General features: G+C 39.9%; 1 protein-coding gene across 2 annotated transcripts in view; it reads left to right on the plus strand.

The window, feature by feature from the left end:
- Window positions 1-24,876, plus strand: part of LOC139756513 (tRNA (guanine-N(7)-)-methyltransferase) — a 92,804-nt gene extending 67,928 nt beyond the window's left edge. For both annotated transcript variants that reach the window (XM_071675971.1, XM_071675972.1), the window contains exons 5-6: window positions 7,274-7,375; window positions 24,015-24,876. In XM_071675971.1, coding sequence (XP_071532072.1) covers window positions 7,274-7,375; window positions 24,015-24,131 — 219 coding nt within the window. In that variant the 3' untranslated portion in view covers window positions 24,132-24,876. The remainder of the gene's footprint in view (window positions 1-7,273; window positions 7,376-24,014) is intronic.
- Window positions 24,877-25,914: the final 1,038 nt, after the last annotated feature.

A 25,914-nucleotide genomic window follows, 5' to 3' on the forward strand; every position in this document is an offset into this window, starting at 1 on the left:
TCTTAATAAAATCACCTTCAGATTATGATATTTTTGCATTTGCTATGTTCCATGCTAAATGGTAGGAGACTGATGTTATTGTTTGTGCTGATCTGACAAAACTGACAGAAACCTGAGGTTGCTCATCCTGTTGTGTTTTCAGTTATTTCAGTTTTGACATGCAAAGTTGAGAACCCCGAGGGAATTCTTTATCAATTTTTACTTGGGTTGGAGTCAGATGAAATACTTTTAAAGATTTGAATTGTGGTATGCACATCTGGCAAAGCAGACATGTGACCTTGCCATTACATACAGTGAAAAAGTACCCAACTTCCCTCTCATTTTGAAAACTGATTTTCTTTTATGTAATTTCTCTTTCATTTGCATTTCCATTGCAAATTACATGGAATTGTCCACTACAACACAGTAAAATTCAATAAGCTGTGATTCCATGTTTATGATACTCCACTCTGATGTTTGAGTCTCAAGTGAGTGACTGACTGTCCTAGGTAAGGACACAAAGTGCATGGCTAGATAGGAATGGAATGTGTGAGCTTAGCATCAAGCATGGCTGTCATGCTGAGAACTATACAGAAAAATAATAGATTTTTTGTTACATTTGCTCACCCCCCCAAAAAAAAAGTAAAGTATATTCTACCTATAATATAGAGATATGATTTTGAAATCCATTCCTGTCGCCACCCCATCCCACAGGAAACAGCATTGCTACCCCCTGCATCAGAGGTAAGAATATGTACATGTGTATATATGTCTGTGTATGCGTATATGTATATGTATTTATATGTGTGTGTGTATGGGCGTTTATGTACATAATTGTGTATATGAGTGGATGGCCATTCTTCATCTGTTTCCTGCAGCTACCTTGTTCGCAGACACGGGAAATGGCAGTCAATTATAGAAAATAAATAATATTAAGATATCTGATTTGTCCACAAAATTTTGGAAATCTAGCAATTGGAACAGTCTGCTTTATAAAAGTAGACTTGACAATTACATATTCTGTTTGCAATGAATTCAAGAGCCACATATTTGCCTTTGGAGAGCTATCACTTGGGCTATCACCTGGGCTAACCCATGGCATATATAGTATATATAAGAGTTGGGTGGGTGAGGAAGGGTTGTGAGTGGTGGTTGACAAAAAAAAGTTGCTAGTGAAACAGAAAAGAGGATTATGGGCAGTACATACTGGGAAGGAGTGCAAATGATTGTATGTATAAGAGAAAGGGGCAGGAGGTCAAGAGGAAGGTGCATGTGTTGACAAAGAGGACAAATGAGTGACTATCAGTAAACTTCAGGGAAAGTAAGATCTTTTGGACGGTTGATAGTTTAAGGAAACAAGAGAAGAAATGGGAACATTGATGAATAGGGCAAATGGGAAAGTAATAACAAGTGGTGTGAGGAGAGGAGGGGTGAGTATTTTGAAAGGTTGTTAAACTTGTTTGATGATAGGGTGACAAATATAGGATGTTTGGGTTGGAGAGATATGCAAAGTGAGAGAGAGTAATAGAAAACGGTTTGGTGAAGAAAGAAAAGATTTTGAAAGCATTGCATAAGATGAAATATGGCAAAGTGGCTGAAGTGTATTGCATTGCAGTTGGTTTTTTCAGAAAGGAGGTGACAGTGTTGTTGATTGGTTAGGATTTTAATGTATGTATGGATCATGCTGCACAATCAGTCAAACCCATGTGCTCTTTTCAATCTTGTCTCATCCATGTATACCTGTTGATCATCCTGTGCTGAAAAAGGTTTTTTCAAGGACAGACATTTGCAAGAGAACTTCCATTCTTATTTACTCTAGACACCCCCCCCCCCCCCTTTTACCAACTAGCTCACCAATTTCATCACAGCCCACCTTTACATTCATATCATCCCTTACAACCACATTTCTCTTCATCTCAGACCCATTTATACAGTCATTCAAATTTCTTCAGAAATACTTTATTTCATCCTTACCTCACCCATTCTTCATATTCACAGGTGCATATACATATACCCATGTGTATTTCACAATTCCAGTCTTTCCTTCAACCCACACTATTCTTCATCCATCCATACCTTGTAACACCTTGCCCTTTTCTCAGTGACAGCACAATTGCACTTACTTCTTTCCCGTTTCTCTGATTATTTCCATTTATTTCCATCCATACCATTCTTCCTTCCATGCTTTCCCATAACTTGCATTCATCAGCCTTGATGATGTCACAATGGCTATTTGATTTTTTAGTGGATAGGGCGGTGTGGGAGATAAGTGAAAGTCTTGGAGAAAGGGGTAAGTATGCAGTCTATAGGGGCTAAGGGGTCCTGGAAAATGAGTCAGTTGTTGTTTGCTGATGACACAGCACTGGTAGCAGATTTGAATGAGAAACCAGAAATTGGTTACTGATTTTGGGAGAGTGTGTGAAATGAGGGAAGTGAGAGTGAATGTGAAGAAAAGCAAGGTTATTAGGTTTATAAGGATATAGGAACAGGTTAGCTGGAGTGTGAGTTTGAATTTGGAAGTGTTGACGTCTCATGAATTCCTGGAAGTAGGCAAGGCAGCTAACGGAAGCAGAATTGAGTCACAGAATGTGAGGCAGTGAAGGTTTGGGGAACATTGAAGAATGTTTAGAATGAGAAGTTGTTACCTGGGAAGGCAAAATTAGGTATGTTTGAGTATATAGTAATCCCAGCAATATGTAGTCCCAGTGATGTAGAGATGTGAGGCATGGAAGTGAAATGTCTGAGGTCAGTATGTGGTGTGAGGTGGTTTAATTGAATAAGGAATGAAAGGGGGAGGGAGAGCTGTGATAATACGTAGAGTTTGGTTGAGAGAGCTGAAGAGGGTGTGCTCAAATAGTTTGAACAAATGTAGAGAATGAGTGAGGAAAGGTTGATAGAGAGGATGTATGTGGCAGAAGTGGAGGGGACAAGGAGATGGAGAGACCAAATTTGAGATGGAAGGAAGGAGAGAAAAAAATTTAGAGTGATTGGGGCTTGAACATATAGTGGGTTGAAAGGTATGCACACAAGCTTGATTGAATTGGAATGATGTGGTATACAAGGGTTTTGACATACTGTCTGTGGACTGAACTAGGGCTTGTGAAGCAGCTAGGGGAACCATGGAAAGGTTTGTGGTTTCAGTGCTGGACAACAGATGTGAATGATGGTAGCCTTTCTTTGTCTGTTCCTGGCACTGCCTTGCTAATGTAGGAATGTCAAATGAGTATAAAAAGAAACGTATTCTACATCTGTATTTCTTATGTTTCATAGCAGGTGACTAAGAGGGGAGGGGCAGGGAACTGGGAACTCCCCATGTATATCAATTTCTATAAGACAGAACAGAAGGAGCCAAGCAATGAGTGCTCATCCTCATTAAATACTTAAGCTGGGGTATCTAGTAACCAAGATGAGAAGAAAGGAGAGATAAATAGACTGTTTGAGGATATGAACCTGGATGTTCTGCCTTTGAGTGAAACAAAACTCGAGGGTTAAGGTGAAGAATGGTTTAGGAATTCTTTGGGGTAAAGTGAGAGTTTGGTTTGAAGGCTAGAGCTAAGGAAGGGGTAACACTACTGATGAAGCAGGGGTTGTGGGAATGTGTGAAAGAGTGTATGAAGGTGAGCTTAAGACTTATGTGGGTAGAAATGAAAGTGGGTTGTGGGAGATGGAATTGTTAGTGCTTACACACCTATCCATAAGGAGGAGGAGGATGGGGGCAAGTTTTTTTTTATTAGTAACTGAGTAAGTGTTTCAGCAGTATGATGTTAGTTCTCATGTGTTTTACTGCAGCCAGGGAGCACAGGCTGAAATTGTATGTTACTGGTAGAAGTCAGAATCCTTGGACTTTAAAGAGATCTGGATTTTTCCAGTTTCATATAAGGCCAATGAATGTGCATGGATAACAACTGAAATATTCCTGAATTAGTTTGGGAAGCACTTTGTGCGTTTAGGGTAGGAGTCATTTTTCTTTGGTTGCTCTTCCTGAAATTTGTTAGATCCTCATTGATCTTCCTGAAATTTGTTATATTCTCAATGTGTTGGACAGCTGCTCTGCACATGCTGATGGTGAACTATTTATAAAGACAGTGTTTCTTGTGTCATTATTTCCCCCATATTTCCCTTATCCAAACCATGGACCAAGGAAACTTATATGCTTTTAGGATCCTCTGAATGGTTGAATTTATTCAAAAAGTGCTGAATGCTTACATTAGTGGTTGGGGATTCAGGCATTCCAAAATGACTGACTTCATCATTAAGAGTGCTATTTGCTTTGCTACTGGGGCTTGGAGCAAGGTACCCATAGTCGTTTTGATAAGCACTTGACATAACTTTTTCCCTTCAGTACTTCTTGGGAGTGATTCTGAACATGATTTCAGAGTTTCAAATTTTACATGAAAAACAAATTGTTCAGTATTTTGGGGAGAATGATAAGAGCAGGGTTATTAGGTTCAGTAGGGTTGAGGGACAAGTTGATTGGTATGTAAATTTGAATGGAGAAAAATTGGAGGAAATGAAAAGTTTTAGATATCTGGGAGTGGACATAGCAGTGAATGGAACCATGGAAGTGCGTCACAGGGTAGGGGAGGGGGCAGAGGTTCTGGGAGTGATGAAGAATGCATGGAAGGAGAAAACGTTATCTTGGAAAGCAAAAATGGGTATGTTTGAAGGAATAGTAGTTCCAGCAATATTATATGGTTGTGAGGCATGGGCTATAGTTAGGATTGTATGGAGTAGGATGGATGTGTTGGAAATGAAATGTTTGAGGACAATATGTGGTGTGAGGTGGTTTGATCAAGTAAATAATGATAGGGTAAGAGAGATGTGTGGAAATAAAAAGAGTGTGGTTGGGAGAGCAGAAGAGGGTGTGTTGAAGTGATTTGGACATATGGAGAGAATGAGTGAGGAAAAATTGACAAATAGGATATAAGTGTCAAAGGTGGAGGGAACAAGGAGAAGCAGGAAACCAAATTGGAGATAGAGGGATAGAATGAAAAAGATTTTGAGCGATCGGGGCCTGAACATGCAGGAAGGTGAGAGGCGTGCAAGGAATAGAGTGAATTGAAATGATATGGTATACCAGGGTCAATGTGCTGTCAGTGGACTGAACCAGGGCATGTGAAATGTCAGGGTTAAACCATGGAAAGGTCCGTTGGGCCTGGATGTGGATAAGTGGCTTTGGTTTTGGTGCATTACACATGACAGTTAGAGACTGAGTGTGAACAAATGTGGCCTTTTTTATCTGTTTTCCTGGCACTACCTTGCTAAAGCAGGGGGTAGTGATGCTGTTTCCTGTGGGGCTGGGTAGCACCAGGAATGTATGAAGGCAAGTGCGTATGAATATGTACATGAGTATACATGTATATATCTGTGTATGTATATGTTGATATGTATATGTGCATGTATGTGCATTTATGTGTGTATATGAGTAGATGGGCCACCCTTTGTCTTTTTCCTGGCGCTACCTTGCCGACTTGGGAGATGGTGATCAAGTATAATAAATAGATAAACAGATAAATATATGATTGTCATGAGTAGAAGTAAGGATGTGATATGAAGAGGATATTAAATGAGAGTGATGATGATGGTGATATGAAAAAGAAGAAGGAAAATTCCTGTTGATAAATTTCTCAGCCTTATCATGGCAGTTAAAACATCTCTGGAGCAAAGAAGCTTTATTAGTGAACCATAATTTATGAATATGATTAAGGTTTAAGAAGTACATCTTGCAGAAACTTAAGTAATGAAGCAGTCGAAACTACTAGACATTACCAAGAAAGCTTCTGAATATAATGAAACTCATTTAAAGCCTACACCATCAGCATCTATAGTTATTGCTTTATTTACCCTTTCCCATGAGATTCTTTTGGACACTTCCTTGAGCGCAGATGAAACGCAATTTAAGAAGATTTACCCTACAGCCCCTGCTTTGTAAGTAGAAAAGCTGTGATGATTTGAAAAACAAGAACCTTCATATTTTTTTTTTCTTATATTATTTATACTATTTGTACATGTAAGGCCCAGTGATTCCAGAGTATGGAAGATTCCAAAATCTGGCATGGTTGTACTTCATAGGTACTCCTATCTGTTGATCTCATCCATTACCTGTTTGTACCTTGGAAAACATGGTCATACATATGTATTTAAGAGTTATGACAAATACATCAACAGGCAAGCTTCCTGTTCAAGCTATACATAATTTCTTCCCCTTCACAAGCAGTCTTGGTGTACTTCCTGCTTGTCCCCTTTGCATGATTCTTAAGTGAACCTCATTTTATCTCTTGCTATTCTTATTAATCATCTCTTCCAAATACTGTACCTAAACTTTGTAAATCCTTGTAATTCTTCTCCAGTCAAATGGGTATTTCACTGAAAGTATCCATATCTTTCAAGAATGAGATGTGCTTTGCACATTGCAGAGTAAATCATACAGTTACTACAAGTGGCCTTAAACATAGAAAGTTTTCAAATTATGGTTACAGTCTAGATATTTGCGAATTCACAGAGGCATGAAAAATTATTTTTTTTTATGTAGATAAAAAGCCAGCAACTCCATGGGTTCTTTGAAGTGGTTTAAAAGATAGGCTATAGCATTGCAGTAAATTGATATGGAGTTGGAAGGAGAACAAAAGTGCATATCAGGGCATTAGCTTGTATGATGAATGGAAGGTAGTCATAAACTTTTAAGAGGGAAGAAAATCTGAGTTGGTAAGTGATATTTGGGAGTAGGAGTGGTCCAGTCAACTTTAATGCATGTGAATGAAGCATGGTTTTGAAATAAGAGTTGCCTCATGTAATGACATTGGCTAAAAGGAGTTTATGAGTGGGTAATGTAGGATAAGAAAAGAATAGAGGGAGGAGTGGTTTAGTCTATGGTATATTTGTTTTCATGAAAGGAATACTTGATGATGTGAAATGCAGTTTATGTTTATAGTTATTGGGAATGAAAATTTGTAAGCATAGATGGATATTTACCAGTATTGTGTGTTCTTGAATGAGGTAAGTGGAAGGAGTGCAGTGGTTGGTCAAAAACATTGTGGAAGATACAAAGTATGTTTGTATCTGAAAAAGAATGTTAGTGTGATGTGTTGATGTGTGTGTGCATGAGTCATTTTCCTTTTAGTTCAAGATTTCCATATTTGAACATAGATGACTGGGAAGGAATTAAAGTCATGCAGGAGGTACTGTCAGTTAGAATAATTTTACCTCTATTAACAAATATATTTTCTATTCATTTTAGGGTTTTGTTTAGAATAATTTTACCTCTATTAACAAATCTATTTTCTATTCATTTTAGGGTTTTGTTTACACCGTGACAGATGTGAAGGACCTTCATGAGTGGATGGTTCATCATTTTTCTGATCATCCTTTATTTGCTCAAGTGTCTGAGGATAATCTGGTGAGTATAAATCTAAGGATTATTCAAAGGAGTTTCATTTTATATTTTACTTGATGGATGTTCCCCTCGTTAGCGAGGTACCACCAGGAACAGACGAAGAAAGGCTGCATCCACTTACGTCCATTCTCTAGCTGTCTTGTCTAATCTTTAGGTATGAATTGAAAGGCTGGATCTTTATAGATGTATTATTTTGCACAGCATTACTCGTTTAATAACTGTGAGTAGAAAATATTCTTGTATATCTCAAATGTTAACTATGTTCAAAAAATGTAAATGCTTATTAAACTGGAAGTTGTAATCCCAGAATCCTTCAGTAACCAGTTTTTACTCCTGCATCATATCTAGAAAATACTCACTTTTACAGTATCCTGAGACAAGTTTCAGAACTTGAGGGTAGGTAGCTTTTACATGAAAACTACACTTGGTTGTTGCCATCCAGTGACCCTTGTCCATTGATTCACTTAATCAAATGTTCATAAGAAAATGAATTGCATAATATAGTTATGGGAAAAAAATAAAGTTTCAATAGCCATGCATATCAGTAGTGGATGATTGCTCACCAGAGTGATTGTTGGCTAGGGTATGATTTATTCCACAGAACGTAAACAGCCAGTAGTTTAAGTAATGTTGAATGCAAATGTTCTAGTGGTGTTGGTAGCAAGGGTGGCAGGTAGAGGAGTAAACACCAAAGCTTGCTTATTCCTTTACCTCCATATGCTTATAGTGATAATATAACTTAAATTGATATATTGTGATATTTTATATATTTGTATATTGTACACATTATTATTTTATTTTGGTACAAGCACATAAAAGAAATAAGATATTTAAACAGCTTTTCCTTGGAAATATCTTAACTGAATGAATGTAGGCAAAGGTAGACATCATTGAAGCTTAACTAGACTGTTTCATCACATTTTCTGGTATGATTCACTAAAATTTATCTAGATTAAGATATTATTCTGTGGTAGGTGTTGCTTAGACATTAGTTACATGGATAGAGGTCTCCCTTGTTTTAGTACCTTTTGCTTCCATTTCTCACAGGCTCTGGTTATACCTTATTAGATGTAGCACTTATGGTGGGTTTGTTGGAATTAATTGTTGGAGAGTGGACAGTGGAGTGTACCCATATATGTTTCATCATGATCATCCATAGCAGTGCCATGCACTGTATGTAGATTAGCTTGTCTTGTGAAATGTTCTAGTCAGCACTTACTTGAAAATATTCAGTGGAATATCATTCAGCCTCATTGTCTTCCGAGACCCTTGAGTTACTGTATTTGAGGGAACTCTCCAGTGATTTTGATCTTCAGTCCAAAGACTCAGTTGATTTGCCATTTTCTCCATTTTCATACTATGCAAATGCTGCGGTCTTATTGCTGTTACAGGCATACAGGTATTTTTGAATTCTCACATTCATTTATATTTATTTATTATACTTTGTCGCTGTCTCCCGCGTTTGTGAGGTAGCGCAAGGAAACAGACGAAAGAAATGGCCCAACCCCCCCCATACACATGTATATACATACGTCCACACACGCAAATATACATACCTACACAGCTTTCCATGGCTTACCCCAGACGCTTCACATGCCTTGATTCAATCCACTGACAGCACGTCAACCCCGGTACACCACATCGCTCCAATTCACTCTATTCCTTGCCCTCCTTTCACCCTCCTGCATGTTCAGGCCCCGATCACACAAAATCTTTTTCACTCCATCTTTCCACCTCCAATTTGGTCTCCCTCTTCTCCTTGTTCCCTCCACCTCCGACACATATATCCTCTTGGTCAATCTTTCCTCACTCATCCTCTCCATGTGCCCAAACCACTTCAAAACACCCTCTTCTGCTCTCTCAACCACGCTCTTTTTATTTCCACACATCTCTCTTACCCTTACGTTACTCACTCGATCAAACCACCTCACACCACACATTGTCCTCAAACATCTCATTTCCAGCACATCCATCCTCCTGCGCACAACTCTATCCATAGCCCACGCCTCGCAACCATACAACATTGTTGGAACCACTATTCCTTCATACATACCCATTTTTGCTTTCCGAGATAATGTTCTCGACTTCCACACATTCTTCAAGGCCCTCAAAATTTTCGCCCCCTCCCCCACCCTATGATCCACTTCCGCTTCCATGGTTCCATCCGCTGCCAGATCCACTCCCAGATATCTAAAACACTTAACTTCCTCCAGTTTTTCTCCATTCAAACTCACCTCCCAATTGACTTGACCCTCAACCCTACTGTACCTAATAACCTTGCTCTTATTCACATTTACTCTTAACTTTCTTCTTCCACACACTTTACCAAACTCAGTCACCAGCTTCTGCAGTTTCTCACCTGAATCAGCCACCAGTGCTGTATCATCAGCGAACAACAACTGACTCACTTCCCAAGCTCTCTCATCCCCAACAGACTTCATACTTGCCCCTCTTTCCAAAACTCTTGCATTTACCTCCCTAACAACCCCATCCATAAACAAATTAAACATTCATATGCAGAATTTAAAATCTGTCATTTTCAGAACTACAGCTGTAGCACTTAGTTGTGGCAGTTAGTCTCTTGATTATAAATTTTTAAATTGTGACATTTAGATACAAACATAACCTTCATAACCAGTCATTTAGATGCAAAATTTAAACTGTGCTAGTCTAAGCATTATTACTCCCCTCTTAATGCTGCAAGGGTATAATTTATGTCATTGATGAATGAAACACTCTCTTAACTATATTTTATGTTCATTCACTGTCAAATTACTTTTGTGATTAGATTAATGAAAATGATGTATTTATCATCATTTCCATTTATTCCTTATGGCAAAAAGGTTTATTACCCCACCAGTTTTTATTAAGAAGTACTTATCAATAGCTTCTGTCTGGTTATACTGTTCTCATCATTCCCATCACATTTTATTTTCTCTTTTCCACTCCTTTTATACACTACAAGTGTTCTTTGACTATTTACTACAGGTACTGTGACCAGAATCATAATCTTATGTATGGTACTTTTTTTGTATACTTGTTTGCCATCTTCCTTTGTTAGTGGGGTAGTGCCAGGAACAGATGAAGAAATGTTTTCACTTGCATCCACTCTTTAGCTGTCATGTGTTATGCATCAAAACCACAATCCCCTATCCTCAACCAAACCTATCCTTAGTGTCCCCTAACCTCTTCATAAACCCTGGTTCCAGCCCATTGATAGCACATTGCCCTCAGTATATCACATTGTTCCAGCTCACTCTGTTTCATGCACGCCTTACACCCTTGTGTATGTTCAGGCACCAAACACATAGTATCTTTACCACTCCATCCTCCCATTTCCAGTTAGGTCTCCCACATCTACTTGTCCCAACCAGTTCTGGCAAATGTACATTCTTTGTCAATATCTCACTCATCCTCTCCATACGCCCAAATAATTGCAGCATTTTTTTTTTTCGACTGACATGGCACGAGTAAATAGCATGTACTAATCACGGTCATCCTGGGTGAAAGAAATTATAGAGAAAGTAGGAAAGAAATTTAGACCTGCCTTTGAAAGGGGTAATGGTTACATGAAGATGGAAAGACAAAAGAGGGAAGAGAATTCCACAGCTTAGCTGTTCAAGGGAGGAAAGAGGCACCATAACTGCCAGTATTTGAGTGGCTGGTCTCCTCGCTGAAGCTGTGGGAAGCAGCAGCCAAATCTGGGTCCAAACCTTCGGGGTGGGGACACATGCAGACTTCTGAAAGACAGTGGCCAAAGCAATACCTTTAGAATAGAGAGAGAGAGAGAGAGAGAGGGGGGGGGGTAACATTGCAACTTACAGAAAGGAAATGTTGAGGAGAGGTGATTCCAGGAGTATTAATGGTTCAAAATGCTTGATTCCACTCTAGTTAACAGAGAAGTGGAGAATGAGCAACCCCAGATGTTAGTTAACAGAGAAGTGGAGAATGAGTGACCCCAGATGTGTTGATGGTATTCTGTACTTGGGCCAATAAAATCCTTGAAGATATGAAACTGCTGCTCTAGAAAAATGATTATGGTATTCATACATCACTCCTAGCTTTTGGGAAGCAGAATTTGTGATTCTGATTATGTGGGGTTTCCAGGACAGGAGGATATGGTTATGCCTAACAGGTTTGTATCTTTACAGGGTTGAACTGTGGTGTTTTGAAATTGAACCCGGGGATTGTTAGAAAGAGTTAAAGAGAAACTGTATTTTAACACAATTGAATTTTACAAGGTTACTGCTTCTCCAGTCTGAAATGCTGCACAGGTTTGAAATGAGAAAGGAAATATGATCAGTATGAGAAAAAGAGTGAGTATTAAAGGGAGGAAGAGAGGAAAATTGTGTTTAAGTACAAGAGGAATCATCATAAGGGTGAATAGTGTTAGCAGTAAAAGAGAGATCATTCGCTAAAGGAAGAAAGAGAGTAGGTGATAGGACAGAATCCTGAGGAACTCTACTCTTGATATGAGACGAGGGGGAACTTGCTCCATAGATGACTGTTGCAGTGGAACTGCTTGAGAGAAAACTATGCATTAGAGAATGTGAGAAGCGGTGAAGCCAAAGGAATGGACTTTAAAAGGCAAAGACCTTTGCGGAAGATGAAAGCTGACAAGGCAGTGGGTTTGGATGGTATTGTAGTGGAATTTATTAAAAAAGGGGGTGACTGTGTTGTTGACTGGTTAGTGAGGATATTCATTGTATGTATGGCTCATGGTGAAGTGCCTAGAAGGATTGGCGGATTGCATGCATAGTGCCATTGTACAAAGGCAAGTGTGAGTGCTCAAATTACAGAGGTATAAGTTTGTTGAGTATTCCTGGTAAATTATATGGGAGGGTATTGATTGAGAGGATGAAGGCATGTACAGAGCATCAGATTGGGGAAGAGCAGTGTGGTTTCAGAAGTGGTAGAGGATGTGTGGATCAGGTGTTTGCTTTGAAGAATGAATGTGAGAAATACTTTAAAAAACAAATGGATTTGTATGTGGCATTTATGGATCTGGAGAAGGCATATGATAAGAGTTGATAGAGATGCTTTGTGGAAGGTATTAAGAGTATATGGTGTGGGAGGCAAGTTGCTAGAACCAATGAAAAGTTTTTATTGAGGATGTAAGGCATGTGTATGAGTAGGAAGAGAGGAAAGTGATTGGTTCTCAGTGAATGTCAGTTTGCGCAGGGGTGTGTGATGTCTCCATGGTTGTTTAATTTGTTTATGGATGGGGTTGTTAGAGAGGTGAATGCAAGAGGTTTAGAGAGAGGGGCAAGTATGCAGTCTGTTGTGGATGAAGCGGCTTGGGAAGTAAGTCAGTTGTTGTTCACTGATGATACAGTGCTGGTGGCTGATTCAGGTGAGAAACTGCAGAAGCTGGTGACTGAGTTTGGTAAAGTGTGTGAAAGAAGAAAGCTGAGAGTAAATGTGATTAAGAGCAAGGTTATTAGGTACAGTAGGGTTGAGGGGCAAGTCAGTTGGGAGGTAAGTTTGAATTGAGAAAAACTGGAGGAAGTGAAGTGTTTTAGATATCTGGGAGTGGATTTGACAGCAGATGGAACCATGGAAGCGGAAGTGAGTCACTGGGTGTGGGAGGGGCGAAAATTCTGGGAGTGTTGAAGAATGTGTGGAAGGTGAGAACATTATCTTGGAAAGCAAAAATGGGTATGTTTGAAGGAATAGTGATTCTATCAATGTTATATGGATGCGAGGCATGGGCTATAGATAGGGTTGTGCAGAGGGTGGATGTGCTGGAAATGAGATGTTTGAGGACAATATGTGGTGTGAGGTGGTTTGATTGAGTGAGTAATGAAAGGGTAAGAGAGATGTGTGGCAATAAAAAGTGTGGTTGAGAGAGCAGAAGAGGGTGGATTGAAATGGTTTGGTCACATGGAGAGAATGAGTGAGGAAAGATTGACAAAGAGGATGTATGTGTCAGAGGTGGAGGGAATGAGGTGAAGTGAGAGACCAGATTGGAGGTGGAAGGATGGAGTGAAAAAGATTTTGAGTGATCGGGGCCTGAGCATGCAGGAGTATGAAAGGCATTAAAGGAATAGAATGAAGTGGAATGATGTGGTATACCGGGGTCAACGTGCTGTCAGTGGATTGAACCAGGGCATGTGAAGTGTCTGGGGTAAACCCTGGAAAGTTTTGTGGGGCCTGGATGTGGAAAGGGAGCTGTGGTTTGGGTGCATTATACGTGACAGCTAGAGACTGAGTGTGAACGAATGTGGCCTTTTTTGTCTTTTCCTGGCACTACCTTGCGTGCGTGCGGGGGGGAGGATGGTGTCATTTCATGTGTGGTGGGGTGGCGACGGGAATGAATGAAGGCAACAAGTATGAATTATGTACATGTGTATATGTGTATGTCTGTGTATGTATATATATGTAAACGTGAAATGTGTAGGTATGTATATGTACGTGTGTGGATGTGTATGTATATACATGTGTATGTGGGTGGGTTGGGCCATTCTTTCATCTGTTTCCTTGCGCTACCTTGCTAACGAGGGAGACAGCGACAAGGTATGATAAATAGATATAAATCAGCTAGACCTGTTGGTAATGAACTGCCCCAGAGTTTATCTCTGCTAAGGTTCTGTACAGCTTTTTAAAAAGAATCTGTGCATGCACTGTTTAGAAGATATCCTTAACTTTCTTGCATTGATTAATTTTTTTTGTTTCATTTTTTATTACTGTTTCCTGCATTAGCACAATAGTTCAAGGAATAGACAAAGAAAGGCTGCATTCACTCACACACATTCTATAGCAGTCATATGTAATGTACTGAAACTGCAGCCCACTATTCACAACCATACCCCACAGACCTTTCCCAGCCTTTTCTTAAACCCTGGTTAAGTCCATTGACAGCATGTTGATCCTTGTATATCACATTGTTCCTGTTCACTTTCTCCCATGCATGCCTTTAACCCCCCTGCATATTCAGGTCCTGATCACTCAAAGTCTTTTTCACTAATCTTCTATCACCAGTTTAGTCTTCCCCCTCTCCTTGTCACCTCCACTTCTGACACATAAATTGTCTTTGTCAACCTCTCCTTACTCATTATCTCCATATGTCAAACTTTTTCAGCTCTCTCAACCACATTCTTATTACCTCATGTCTCTCTTACCATATTATTACTTACTCAGAGACACCACTTCATACCACATATTGTCCTTAAGCAATTCATTTTCATTACTTCCACCCTTCTCCACACATCCTCAGCTGTATCCCATGCCTTGCATCTATACAACATTGTTGAGACTCTTGTACCTTCAAACATACCCATTTTTGCCCATTAAGATAATGGCCTCTGTTTCCATGCACTTGTCATTGCCACCAGAACTTCATCCCTTCACCAGCCTTGTGCCTCACTTCTACTTCCATGGTCCAATTTGCTACTACGTCCTCTCCCAGGTATCTACAACACTTCTTTTCACTTCCAAGATTTTTCCATTCAAACTCGCACCCTGACTAGCCCATTCCTTTACCCTGCTAAACCTAATAATCTTGCATTTATTCTCATTTGCTCTCAGTTTCCTTCCTTCACAAAGTCTCCCAGGCTTAATCACCAACTTTTGTATTTTCTCTTTCAAATTGCCACCAATGCTGTGTCATTAGCACACAACAGTTTACTCACTTCCCAGGTTCAAGAGTTCCTGTTCTGTGGCCATTCAGGCAAGTGATCAGGCATATCATGCCTGAAAAAACTCTCCTTCCTCTGGGTCCCATTCAGCTTTTATCACTACCCATGATTGCTGCAAGCACGTTATCCGTTAAGCAAATTATTCCTTTATTCAAAGGAAGTATGATAACCTCTCCTCCTCATCCACTGATAGGTCTTTCTGGTGTTTAGCTAAGGGCCTCTCTAAGAACTTATTTTGCTCTACCTTTCCTTCACTTTTCCATTCTGACGGCACTGTAGTTGTCTGTCTTTTAGACAAAGCAAGTCTCTTTGGTTCCCGTTTCTCCTCTAACTCCACCTTGGATTACTCTAATATTCCTTTTACTCCATACTGCTCCTCTTACTAATCCTATGCCCCTTCCCATAATCTCTTTTTGTTCTGTCCGAAAAGTGCTTCTTTCTCTGGACACAAGCAAGGCTTATGGTCCTGATGGCATCCATTCCTGTGTACTGAAAGAGTGTGCGTCTGAACTTGCACCTCTGCTTGCTCGTCTGTTCTGTTTCTGTTTAAAAACCAAAACTTTTCCTTCTTGGATGTATGCTTTGATACATCCTATCCCCAAGAAGGGTGACTGTTCTGACCCATCTAACTGTCGTCCTATTGCATTGACATCTACCATTTCTAAAGTCTTTGAATTCCTTCTCAACTTCATATTGTTAAACACCTCAAAAATCACAGTCTTCTCTCTGATTGTTAGTATGGCTTCCATAAGGTGAGAACCACTGGTGATATTCTTTCCTATCTTACTGATGTCTGGTCATCATCCCTAAAAGATTTAGAAGAGTCATGTGTAGTTGCCCTTGACATATCCAAGGCTTTTGACAGGGTGTGGCATCAGGGTCAAATCTTGAAGCTCCCTTCTTTTGGCTTCCCTCCTTCACTTTGCTCCTTCATATCTTTCTTCCTCTCCAGCCAATCTATCTCTGTGGTTGTTGATGAATCAGCCTTCCTCCTTTTCTCCATCAACAACAGTATCCCTCAAGGTTCTGTCCTGTCCCTTACAAGTTTTCTCTTTTTTTTTCAACAATTTCCTCCACAAATAATCCAATGCACTCATATGCTGATGACTCAGCATTGCATTCATCCACATCCTTCAATTCTGCTCTCTCTTCTCTCACTCAGTCTGCATCTTGTCTAGACACAGCTTTCTCAATAAACTCAGACTTGTACAATTTCTCTGTGGGATACACAAAATCTTTAAGTTTAATGCCTCCATGACTCACTTTCTACATATCTCTGTCGGAAACTCCTCACAACTTTATTGTTGGTCCTGTAATTCCACCTCTTGACTCTTCTTTTGGTATTACTTTGGTTTTTGCTCCTGAGAGTTAGCTGCTTGTGTGCCCACACCACTAGCTAGACCACACAATACTTCGCAAGCTGCTCAATCACACGACTAGTGTGTGGCCATCAGCAACTCAAGCGTGGGCTATTTTGATACCTGCTTCTTTCCCTTCACTTCAAAGCTATGGAACTTTCTACCTTCTCATGTCTTTCCCAATAATTATGACCTGGTACATTTCCCTTGTCTCTTTTTTTTCTGTTTAATTCTCACAATATTTCCCTTGCAGATTGCATACTTGCCCCTTTTACAGAGACTCTTACATTTACTGCCCTCATCCCCCCATTCTTAAACAAATTAATCTGCCATGGTGACATCACACACCCCTGCCACAGACCAATCTTCACTTGGAACCGCCCACTCTATTGTTACTGATACACATGCCTTACACCTTTAATAAAAGCTTCTCACTGGTTTTAGCAGCTTTCCTTCCATATCATATTCTTAAGACCTTCCACAAGACATCTCTATCAACCCTATCATATGCTTTCTCCAGATCCATAAATGCCATAAACAAATCTTTCTGTTTTTGTATTTCTTACACACGTTCCTTAAACATATGATCCGCACATCCTCTGTCACATCTAAAACACACATTCAGACACCCCAGCCTGAGCCTTTGAGGAGGATGAGCACTCCCCACTTGGCTACTTCTCGTGTTTCATCTTTTAGAAATTGAAATGCAAAAAGTGTGGGGGAAGCTTTCCAGCCCCCTGCTTGTGTGCCCTTTAGTTGCATTTTATGACATTATGTCACAGGGAACACAGAGGTAGAGTTATTTCTCCTCTAAAACAAGGGTTAACAGTTATAATTAGTCTGTGATAGATAAATATATGAACACCTTTTGGATGTATGTATATTTATATATTTTATTTATTTTGCTTTGTCACTGTTTCCCGCGTTAACAAGGTAGTGCAAGGAAACAGACGAAAGAATGGCTCAACCCATTCACATACACATGTATATACATACACGTCCACATACGCAAATATACATGGATATACATCTCAACGTATACATATATATACACACACAGACATATACATATATACACATGTACATAAGTCATACTGTCTGCCTTTATTCTTTTCCATCGCCACCCTGCCACACATGAAATAACAACCCCCTCCCCCCTCATGTGTGCGAGGTAGCGCTAGGAAGACAACAAAGGCCCCATTCGTTCACATTCAGTCTCTAGGTGTCATGTAATAATGCACTGAAACCACAGCTCCCTTTCCACATCCAGGTCCCACAAAACTTTCCGTGGTTTACCCCAGATGCTTCACATGCCCTGGTTCAATCCATTAACAGCACGTCAACCCCAGTATACCACATTGTTCCAATTCACTCTATTCCTTGCACGCCTTTCACCCTCCTGTATGTTCAGGCCCTGATCACTCAAAATCTTTTTCACTCCATCTTTCCACCTCCAATTTGGTCTCCCACTTCTCCTCGTTCCCTCCACCTCTGACAAATATATCCTCTTTGTCAATCTTTCCTCACTCATTCTCTTCATGTGACCAAACCATTTCAAAACACCCTCTTCTGCTCTCTCAACCACACTCTTTTTATTACCACACATCTCTCTTACGCTTACATTACTTACTCGATCAAACCACCTCACACCACATATTGTCCTCAAACATCTCATTTCCAGCACATCCACCCTCCTGCGCACAACTCTATCCATAGCCCACGCCTCACAACCATACAACATTGTTGGAACCACTATTCTTTCAAACATACCCATTTTTGCTTTCCGAGATAATGTTTTCGACTTCCACACATTCTTCAAGGCTCCCAGAACTTTCGCCCCCTCTCCCACCCTATGATTCACTTCCACTTCCATGGTTCCATCTGCTTCCAAATCCACTCCCAGATATCTAAAACACTTCCTCCAGTTTTTCTCCATTCAAACTTACCTCCCAATTGACTTGACCTTCAACCCTACTGTACCTAATAACCTTGCTCTTATTCAGATTTACTCTCAACTTTCTTCTTCCACACACTTTACCAAACTCAGTCACCAGCTTCTGCAGTTTCTCACATGAATCAGCCACCAGCACTGTATCATCAGTGAACAACAACTGACTCCTTTCCCAAGCTCTCTCATCCACAACAGTGCATACTTGCCCCTCTTTCCAAAACCCTTGCATTCACCTCCCTAACAACCCCATCCATAAACAAATTAAACAACCATGGAGACATCACACACCCCTGCCGCAGACCTACATTCACTGATAACCAATCACTTTCCTCGCTTCGTACATGTACACATGCCTTACATCCTTGATAAAAACTTTTCACTGCTTCTAACAACTTGCCTCACACGCCATATATTCTTAATACCTTCCACAGAGCATCTCTATCAACTGTCATATGCCTTTTCCAGATCCATAAATGCTACATACAAATCCATTTGCTTTTCTAAGTATTTCTAAGATACATTCTTCAAAGCAAACACCTGATCCACACATCCTCTACCACTTCTGAAACCACACTGCTCTTCCCCAATCTGATGTTCTGTACATGCCTTCACCCTCTTAATCAATACCCTCCCATATAATTTCCCAGGAATACTCAACAAACTTATACCTCTGTAATTTGAGCACTCACCTTTGTCCCCTTTGCCTTTGCACAATGGCACTATGCAAGCATTCCGCCAATCCTCAGGCACCTCACCATGAATCATACATACATTAAACAACCTTACCAACCAGTCAACAATACAGTCACCCCCTTTTTTAATAAATTCCACTGCAATGCCATCCAAACCTGCTGCCTTGCCGGCTTTCATCTTCCGCAAAGCTTTTACTACCTCTTCTCTGTTTACCAAATCATCCTCCCTAACCCTCTCACTTTGCACACCACCTCGACCAAAACACCCTATATCTGCCACTCTATCGTCAAACACATTCAACTAATATATCCTCCTGTGTCTGCCGGCATGTAATGTTGAAAAACGAAGTCCATAATTGCATAAGGAATGCATAAATAATCTCAGCAAAAATATTTGAATGATTTCATTTTAAAATGAAGCTTTTATTTGTTGGATATTAATTGTGGAACAAATATTATTGTAGGGTACTTGCATATGGTGGGATCTTGTTTGTCTGGCAGCATAGTACATTTTTAAAGGTTAGATGTTATGATTTGCTGTTATCCTGCAGTTTTGAGAGTACAAAGATGCAACTTTTGCATGGTGTTCATATGTTTAGTGTTACATTTGCTATTTACATTTTTGCTTGGAAACAAGAAATTATGTGTACAAGGAAGATTACATGACTTACTTGCAGGGCTGAATCATCATCTAGACACTTCTTTTTCCCTCCTCCTAATGTTATCCCATCTCAAAAAGCTGGATCTGGTTGACCAAGGAAGACCAGTAAAGTGACTGATAACTTGATATGGATGGGTTTTTCTTTTGCACCTCACACTTCATCAGGTTATCAGTCACTTGCTTTATTGACATAATATGTTCCATAGGGCATCTTTAACTGCCCAACCATACTCTTTCTGCAGATCCATAAATGCCATATACAACTACTTCTTTTTTCATTAAGTATCTGTAGCACACATTCTTCAAAGCAAATACGTGATCCTCACATCTCCTACCACTCTTTAAGTTACTTTGTTCATCCCCAATCTGAGAGTCTGAGCATGCCACCACTCTCTCTATTACCTCTACAGTGTACCAGAAACACTCAACCCAGTTTTACCTGTGGTAAAACTGGAGTTTGAACTTTCACTTTTGACCCCCTTGCCGCTATACATTTGCACTATACTTGTATTTCACCCATCCTCAGACACCATACCAAGACCCATACACACATTATTTTATAAAATCTTAACCAATTAATAGCACAATCATCCTTTACTGAAAACATTCATCTTAAGTGCCATATACCTAACTGCTTATGCCGCACATCATCTTATGTGAGGCTTTCACAAACTCTTCTCATATTTTCAACAAGATTATAAAAGAAATTATAAGAATTTTTTTTCATTTTACCATAAAATTGTCTCGGAGGGCGGAGGTGGGTGTGTTTGAAGTAATGGTGGTTCCAACGATGTTGTGTGGTTGCGAGGCGTGGGCTGTGGATGGAGTTGTGCGCAGGAGGATGGATGTGCTGGAGGTGAGGTGAGATGTTTGAGGACAATGTGTGGTGTGAGGTGGTTTGATCGAGTGAGTAACGTAAGGGTAAGAGAGATGTATAGAAATAAAAAGAGCGTGGTTGAGAGAGCAGAAGAGGGTGTTTTGAAGTGGTTTGGGCACATGGAGAGAATGAGTGAGGAAAGATTGACCAAGAGGATATATGTGTCGGAGGTGGAGGGATCGAGGAGAAGAGGGAGACCAAATTGGAGATGGAAAGATGGAGTGAAAAAGATTTTGTGTGATCGGGGCCTGAACATGCAGGAGGGTGAAAGGAGGGCAAGGAATAGAGTGAATTGGAGCGATGTGGTATACCGGGGTTGACGTGCTGTCAGTGGATTGAATCAAGGCATGTGAAGCGTCTGGGGTAAACCATGGAAAGCTGTGTAGGTATGTATATTTGCGTGTGTGGACGTATGTATATACATGTGTATGGGGGGGGGTTGGGCCATTTCTTTCGTCTGTTTCCTTGCGCTACCTCGCAAACGCGGGAGACAGCGACAAAGTATAATAAAAAAAAAAAAATAAAATAAAATTATTACATTAGTCCATGCATAAATCTGCTTTCTCATGGTGGTAATGCAGTAACACTTTCTTTGATGATTTATGGTTGATTGATGTGCATTTTCTTTGAGCTGTGATGTAGAATTAGTGGATAAGACTTGGAGTCATGCATTAGCTAGAAATTCAGAATTGAGCTGCAAAATACCAAAGCCATGATCATGGCTTAGTGCACTCTTCTACATAGTGCTATAATCATGGCTTCCAGTATTTATAATGTTAGGTATTGAATATGTTATTTATAATGTTAGGTATTGAAAAGCTTTGCGGAAGATGAAAGCTGGCAAGGCAGCAGGTTTGGATGGTATTGCAGTGGAATTTATTAAAAAAGGGGGTAACTGTATTATTGACTGGTTGGTAAGGTTATTTAATGTATGTATGACTCATGGTGAGGTGCCTGAGGATTGGCGGAATGCGTGCATAGTGCCATTCTACAAAGGCAAAGAGGATAAGAGTGAGTGCTCAAATTACAGAGGTATAAGTTTGTTGAGTATTCCTGGTAAATTATATGGGAGGGTATTGATTGAGAGGGTGAAGGCATGTACAGAGCATCAGATTGGGGAAGAGCAGTGTGGTTTCAGAAGTGGTAGAGGATGTGTGGATCAGGTGTTTGCTTTGAAGAATGTATGTGAGAAATACTTAGAAAAGCAGATGGATTTGTATGTAGCATTTATGGATCTGGAGAAGGCATATGATAGAGTTGATAGAGATGCTCTGTGGAAGGTATTAAGAATATATGGTGTGGGAGGCAAGTTGTTAGAAGCAGTGAAAAGTTTTTATCGAGGATGTAAGGCATGTGTACGTGTAGGAAGAGAGGAAAGTGATTGGTTCTCAGTGAATGTAGGTTTGCGGCAGGGGTGTGTGATGTCTCCATGGTTGTTTAATTTGTTTATGGATGGGGTTGTTAGAGGTGAATGCAAGAGTTTTGGAAAGAGGGGCAAGTATGAAGTCTGTTGGGGATGAGAGAGCTTGGGAAGTGAGTCAGTTGTTGTTCGCTGATGATACAGCGCTGGTGGCTGATTCATGTGAGAAACTGCAGAAGCTGGTGACTGAGTTTGGTGAAGTGTGTGAAAGAAGAAAGTTAAGAGTAAATGTGAATAAGAGCAAGGTTATTAGGTACAGTAGGGTTGAGGGTCAAGTCAATTGGTAGGTAAGTTTGAATGGAGAAAAACTGGAGGAAGTAAAGTGTTTTAGATATCTGGGAGTGGATCTGGCAGCGGATGGAACCATGGAAGCGGAAGTGGATCTTAGGGTGGGGGAGGGGGCAAAAATTCTGGGAGCCTTGAAGAATGTGTGGAAGTCGAGAACATTATCTCGGAAAGCAAAAATGGCTATGTTTGAAGGAATAGTGGTTCCAACAATGTTGTATGGTTGCGAGGTGTGGGCTATGGATAGAGTGGTGCGCAGGAGGATGGATGTGCTGGAAATGAGATGTTTGAGGACAATGTGTGGTGTGAGGTGGTTTGATCGAGTAAGTAACGTAAGGGTAAGAGAGATGTGTGGAAATAAAAAGAGCGTGGTTGAGAGCAGAAGAGGGTATTTTGAAATGGTTTGGGCACATGGAGAGAATGAGTGAGGAAAGATTGACCAAGAGGATATATGTGTCGGAGGTGGAGGGAACGAGGAGAAGAGGGAGACCAAATTGGAGGTGGAAAGATGGAGTGAAAAAGATTTTGTGTGATCGGGGCCTGAACATGCAGGAGGGTGAAAGGAGGGCAAGGAATAGAGTGAATTTGATCGATGTGGTATACCGGGGTTTACATGCTGTCAGTGGATTGAATCAAGGCATGTGAAGCGTCTGGGGTAAACCATGGAAAGCTGTGTAGGTATGTATATTTGCGTGTGTGGACGTAGGTATATACACGTGTATGGGGGTGGGTTGGGCCATTTCTTTCGTCTGTTTCCTTGCGCTACCTTGCAAACGCGGGAGACAGCGGCAAAAAAAAAAAAAAAAAAATGAATATGAGATACAGAATGAGGAAGCCAAGGTGGAACAGATTTGAAAGAAGTCAAAGAAAATAGAGTTGTTTTATCATGGTATGAGTTAATTGGGTTATGCATTGGAGAAAGAGAATCCCTGATGGAAAGGAAAGTAGGCAAAAGGATGTATCCCAGATGATTGTATGCATCTGAATTTGAATATGGCTCTCCAACTATTATTCTTTTTTGTTCTGGGAACTCTCATCAATGGGGTGGCCTTGGCATAAGAGTCTCCACTTATCCCTCTCCTTACAATGCTCCCTCACATACATCGTTCCATGCATTCTTCCACCAATTCTCTCCCACTAGTACACTGATACTCAATTTCCCCATGTCACAGGTGGTTTTCCTTTCACACCTCCAACCGGAAGGGAAAACCCTATGTATGGTTAAATGAATGGTTGCATTTTATAGTAAATTCCCCTCCTGATTCTTTAGCCTTTTACTGGGCATAGCAGAACGTAGGTCATAGTAAATCAAGTTGTAGGGTTGTGTTGTACCCTGTCACACCTGCAATTTATGTGGGAATTTTGAATACTTGAGATATCTTTTTGGATTCATTTGTTGCCCAATTGCCTTTAATGAGTGGTGTAACTCTGGATGTGGCTGTTCACTTATCCAGGAAAAGTGCCCTTTGTTGTATGTTAAAAATTTAACTTTAGTTTGGAATAAAGACAGTGGAACCATAAAGACACAGTAGTAGGTTCATAGATAAAACATTCTTAAACATTGCATCCCAATATAAGAATTCATTTAGGTATAAGTTTATTTTTAACTGCTTTGGATGAACTGAAGCTTTAGTGTACTGTGTTTGTTTTAATTGCAAAATGTCATAATGTACTATCATATTATTGTTTCATTGAATGCTAAGCTTTACATTTTATATGATAATTTTTTGGGGATTACCTCATGTATGTCATTTTTCAAAGGTTGACGATCCAGTGGTGCAATACCTGTTTGAGAGCTCAGAGGAGGGTCAAAAAGTATCCCGTAATAGCGGAGACAAGTTCTTGGCTGTTTTTCAACGAGTTGCTGATCATAGTTAAGTTAATGGCAGTAGATTTTATTTACTGTGAATCAAGAGAATGTGATTTATATATTGTGTTCAATTTATGGTTCTGCTTTATCAGTAGGTAATACTGTATGGAGAGGGTAATTACATGGGATAGAGTTGGAAATACAAAAAAAAATTTTGTGGGATACAATTGGACTTTACTTACTGAAATGTAGCTGAATGAACAGATGACAAAAATTGGACTTTACTTACTGAAATGTAGCTGAATGAACAGATGACAAAAAAATGTTGACTGTGAAATTCTAGATTCTCAAACCACATTCAATTTAAGTAAATTAGTGAAATATGCTGTCATTGAGATGGCGCTAAGACAACATAGATTACTGGATTGATGAGAAAATATCTTAATTGCATAAAAAACTGTTACTGGATATGATAGTGCAAGTTTGAGAAGAGAAAATAGATATGATGTAATGTGGATATAGTGGCTGACAGAACAAGTGCAGGTGTTCATTTGTACTGTTATATTTTTTAGTGGACTTAAGAAATATTAAATGAAGTGAATAGACAATTTAGGGGTGAAAAGTGATTAATTGTAAGATTAATGAACAAAGGGATAGAATAGAAACGGTGATGTAAGGCATTGACAGTTACCACTGTGTTTGATAATAACTGTGCAGGTTTCACCAGACGTTATGTATGAAACATACAATTACATGTTGATAGATCAGACTCCTATTGATAACCAGAATTTTCTTAGTAAATTTATGATGGTTCTTATGAAGAATTCATTGTTCCTAAAATTTTGTGTCTTATTTGGATGAATTTTTTGCAATATAGTTAAACCATCTCTGCACTTATGATTTAGAATTAAGATACAGTTCTGTATTAAGATACAGTTCTGTATTATGTCCTGTAACCCCAAATTTATTTTTTTTATTATTTTTTTATTTTGCTTTGTTGCTGTCTCCCGCGTTAGCGAGGTAGTGCAAGGAAACAGACAAAAGAAATGGCCCAACCCACCCACATACACATGTATATACATACACATCCACACATGCAGATATACATACCTATACATCTCAATGTACACATATATATACACACACAGACATATACATATATACACATGTACATAATTCATACTTTCTTTTCTTTTTCTTTCAAACTATTCGCCATTTCCCGCATTAGCGAGGTAGCGTTAAGAACAGAGGACTGGGCCTTTGAGGGAATATCCTCACCTGACCCTCTTCTCTGTTCCTTCTTTTGGAAAATTAAAAAAAAACGAGAGGGGAGGATTTCCAGCCCCCCGCTCCCTCCCTTTTAGTCGCCTTCTACGACATGCAGGGAATACGTGGGAAGTATTCTTTCTCCCATATCCCCAGGGATAATTCATACTGTCTGCCTTTATTTATTCCCATCGCCACCTCCCCACACATGGAATAACAACCCCCTCCCCCCTCATGTGTGCGAGGTAGCGCTAGGAAAAGACAACAAAGGCCCCATTCGTTCACACTCAGTCTCTAGCTGTCATGTAATAATGCATTGAAACCACAGCTCCCTTTCCACATCCAGGCCCCACAGAACTTTCCATGGTTTACCCCAGACGCTTCACATGCCCTGGTTCAATCCATTGACAGCACGTCGACCCCGGTAAACCACATCATTCCAATTCACTCTATTCCTTGCACGCCTTTCACCCTCCTGCATGTTCAGGCCCTGATCACTCAAAATCTTTTTCACTCATTCTTTCCACCTCCAATTTGGTCTCCCACTTCTCCTTGTTCCCTCCACCTCTGACACATACATCCTCT

Source organism: Panulirus ornatus, chromosome 22 (assembly GCF_036320965.1).
Source record: "Panulirus ornatus isolate Po-2019 chromosome 22, ASM3632096v1, whole genome shotgun sequence".
Taxonomy (NCBI): domain Eukaryota; kingdom Metazoa; phylum Arthropoda; class Malacostraca; order Decapoda; family Palinuridae; genus Panulirus; species Panulirus ornatus.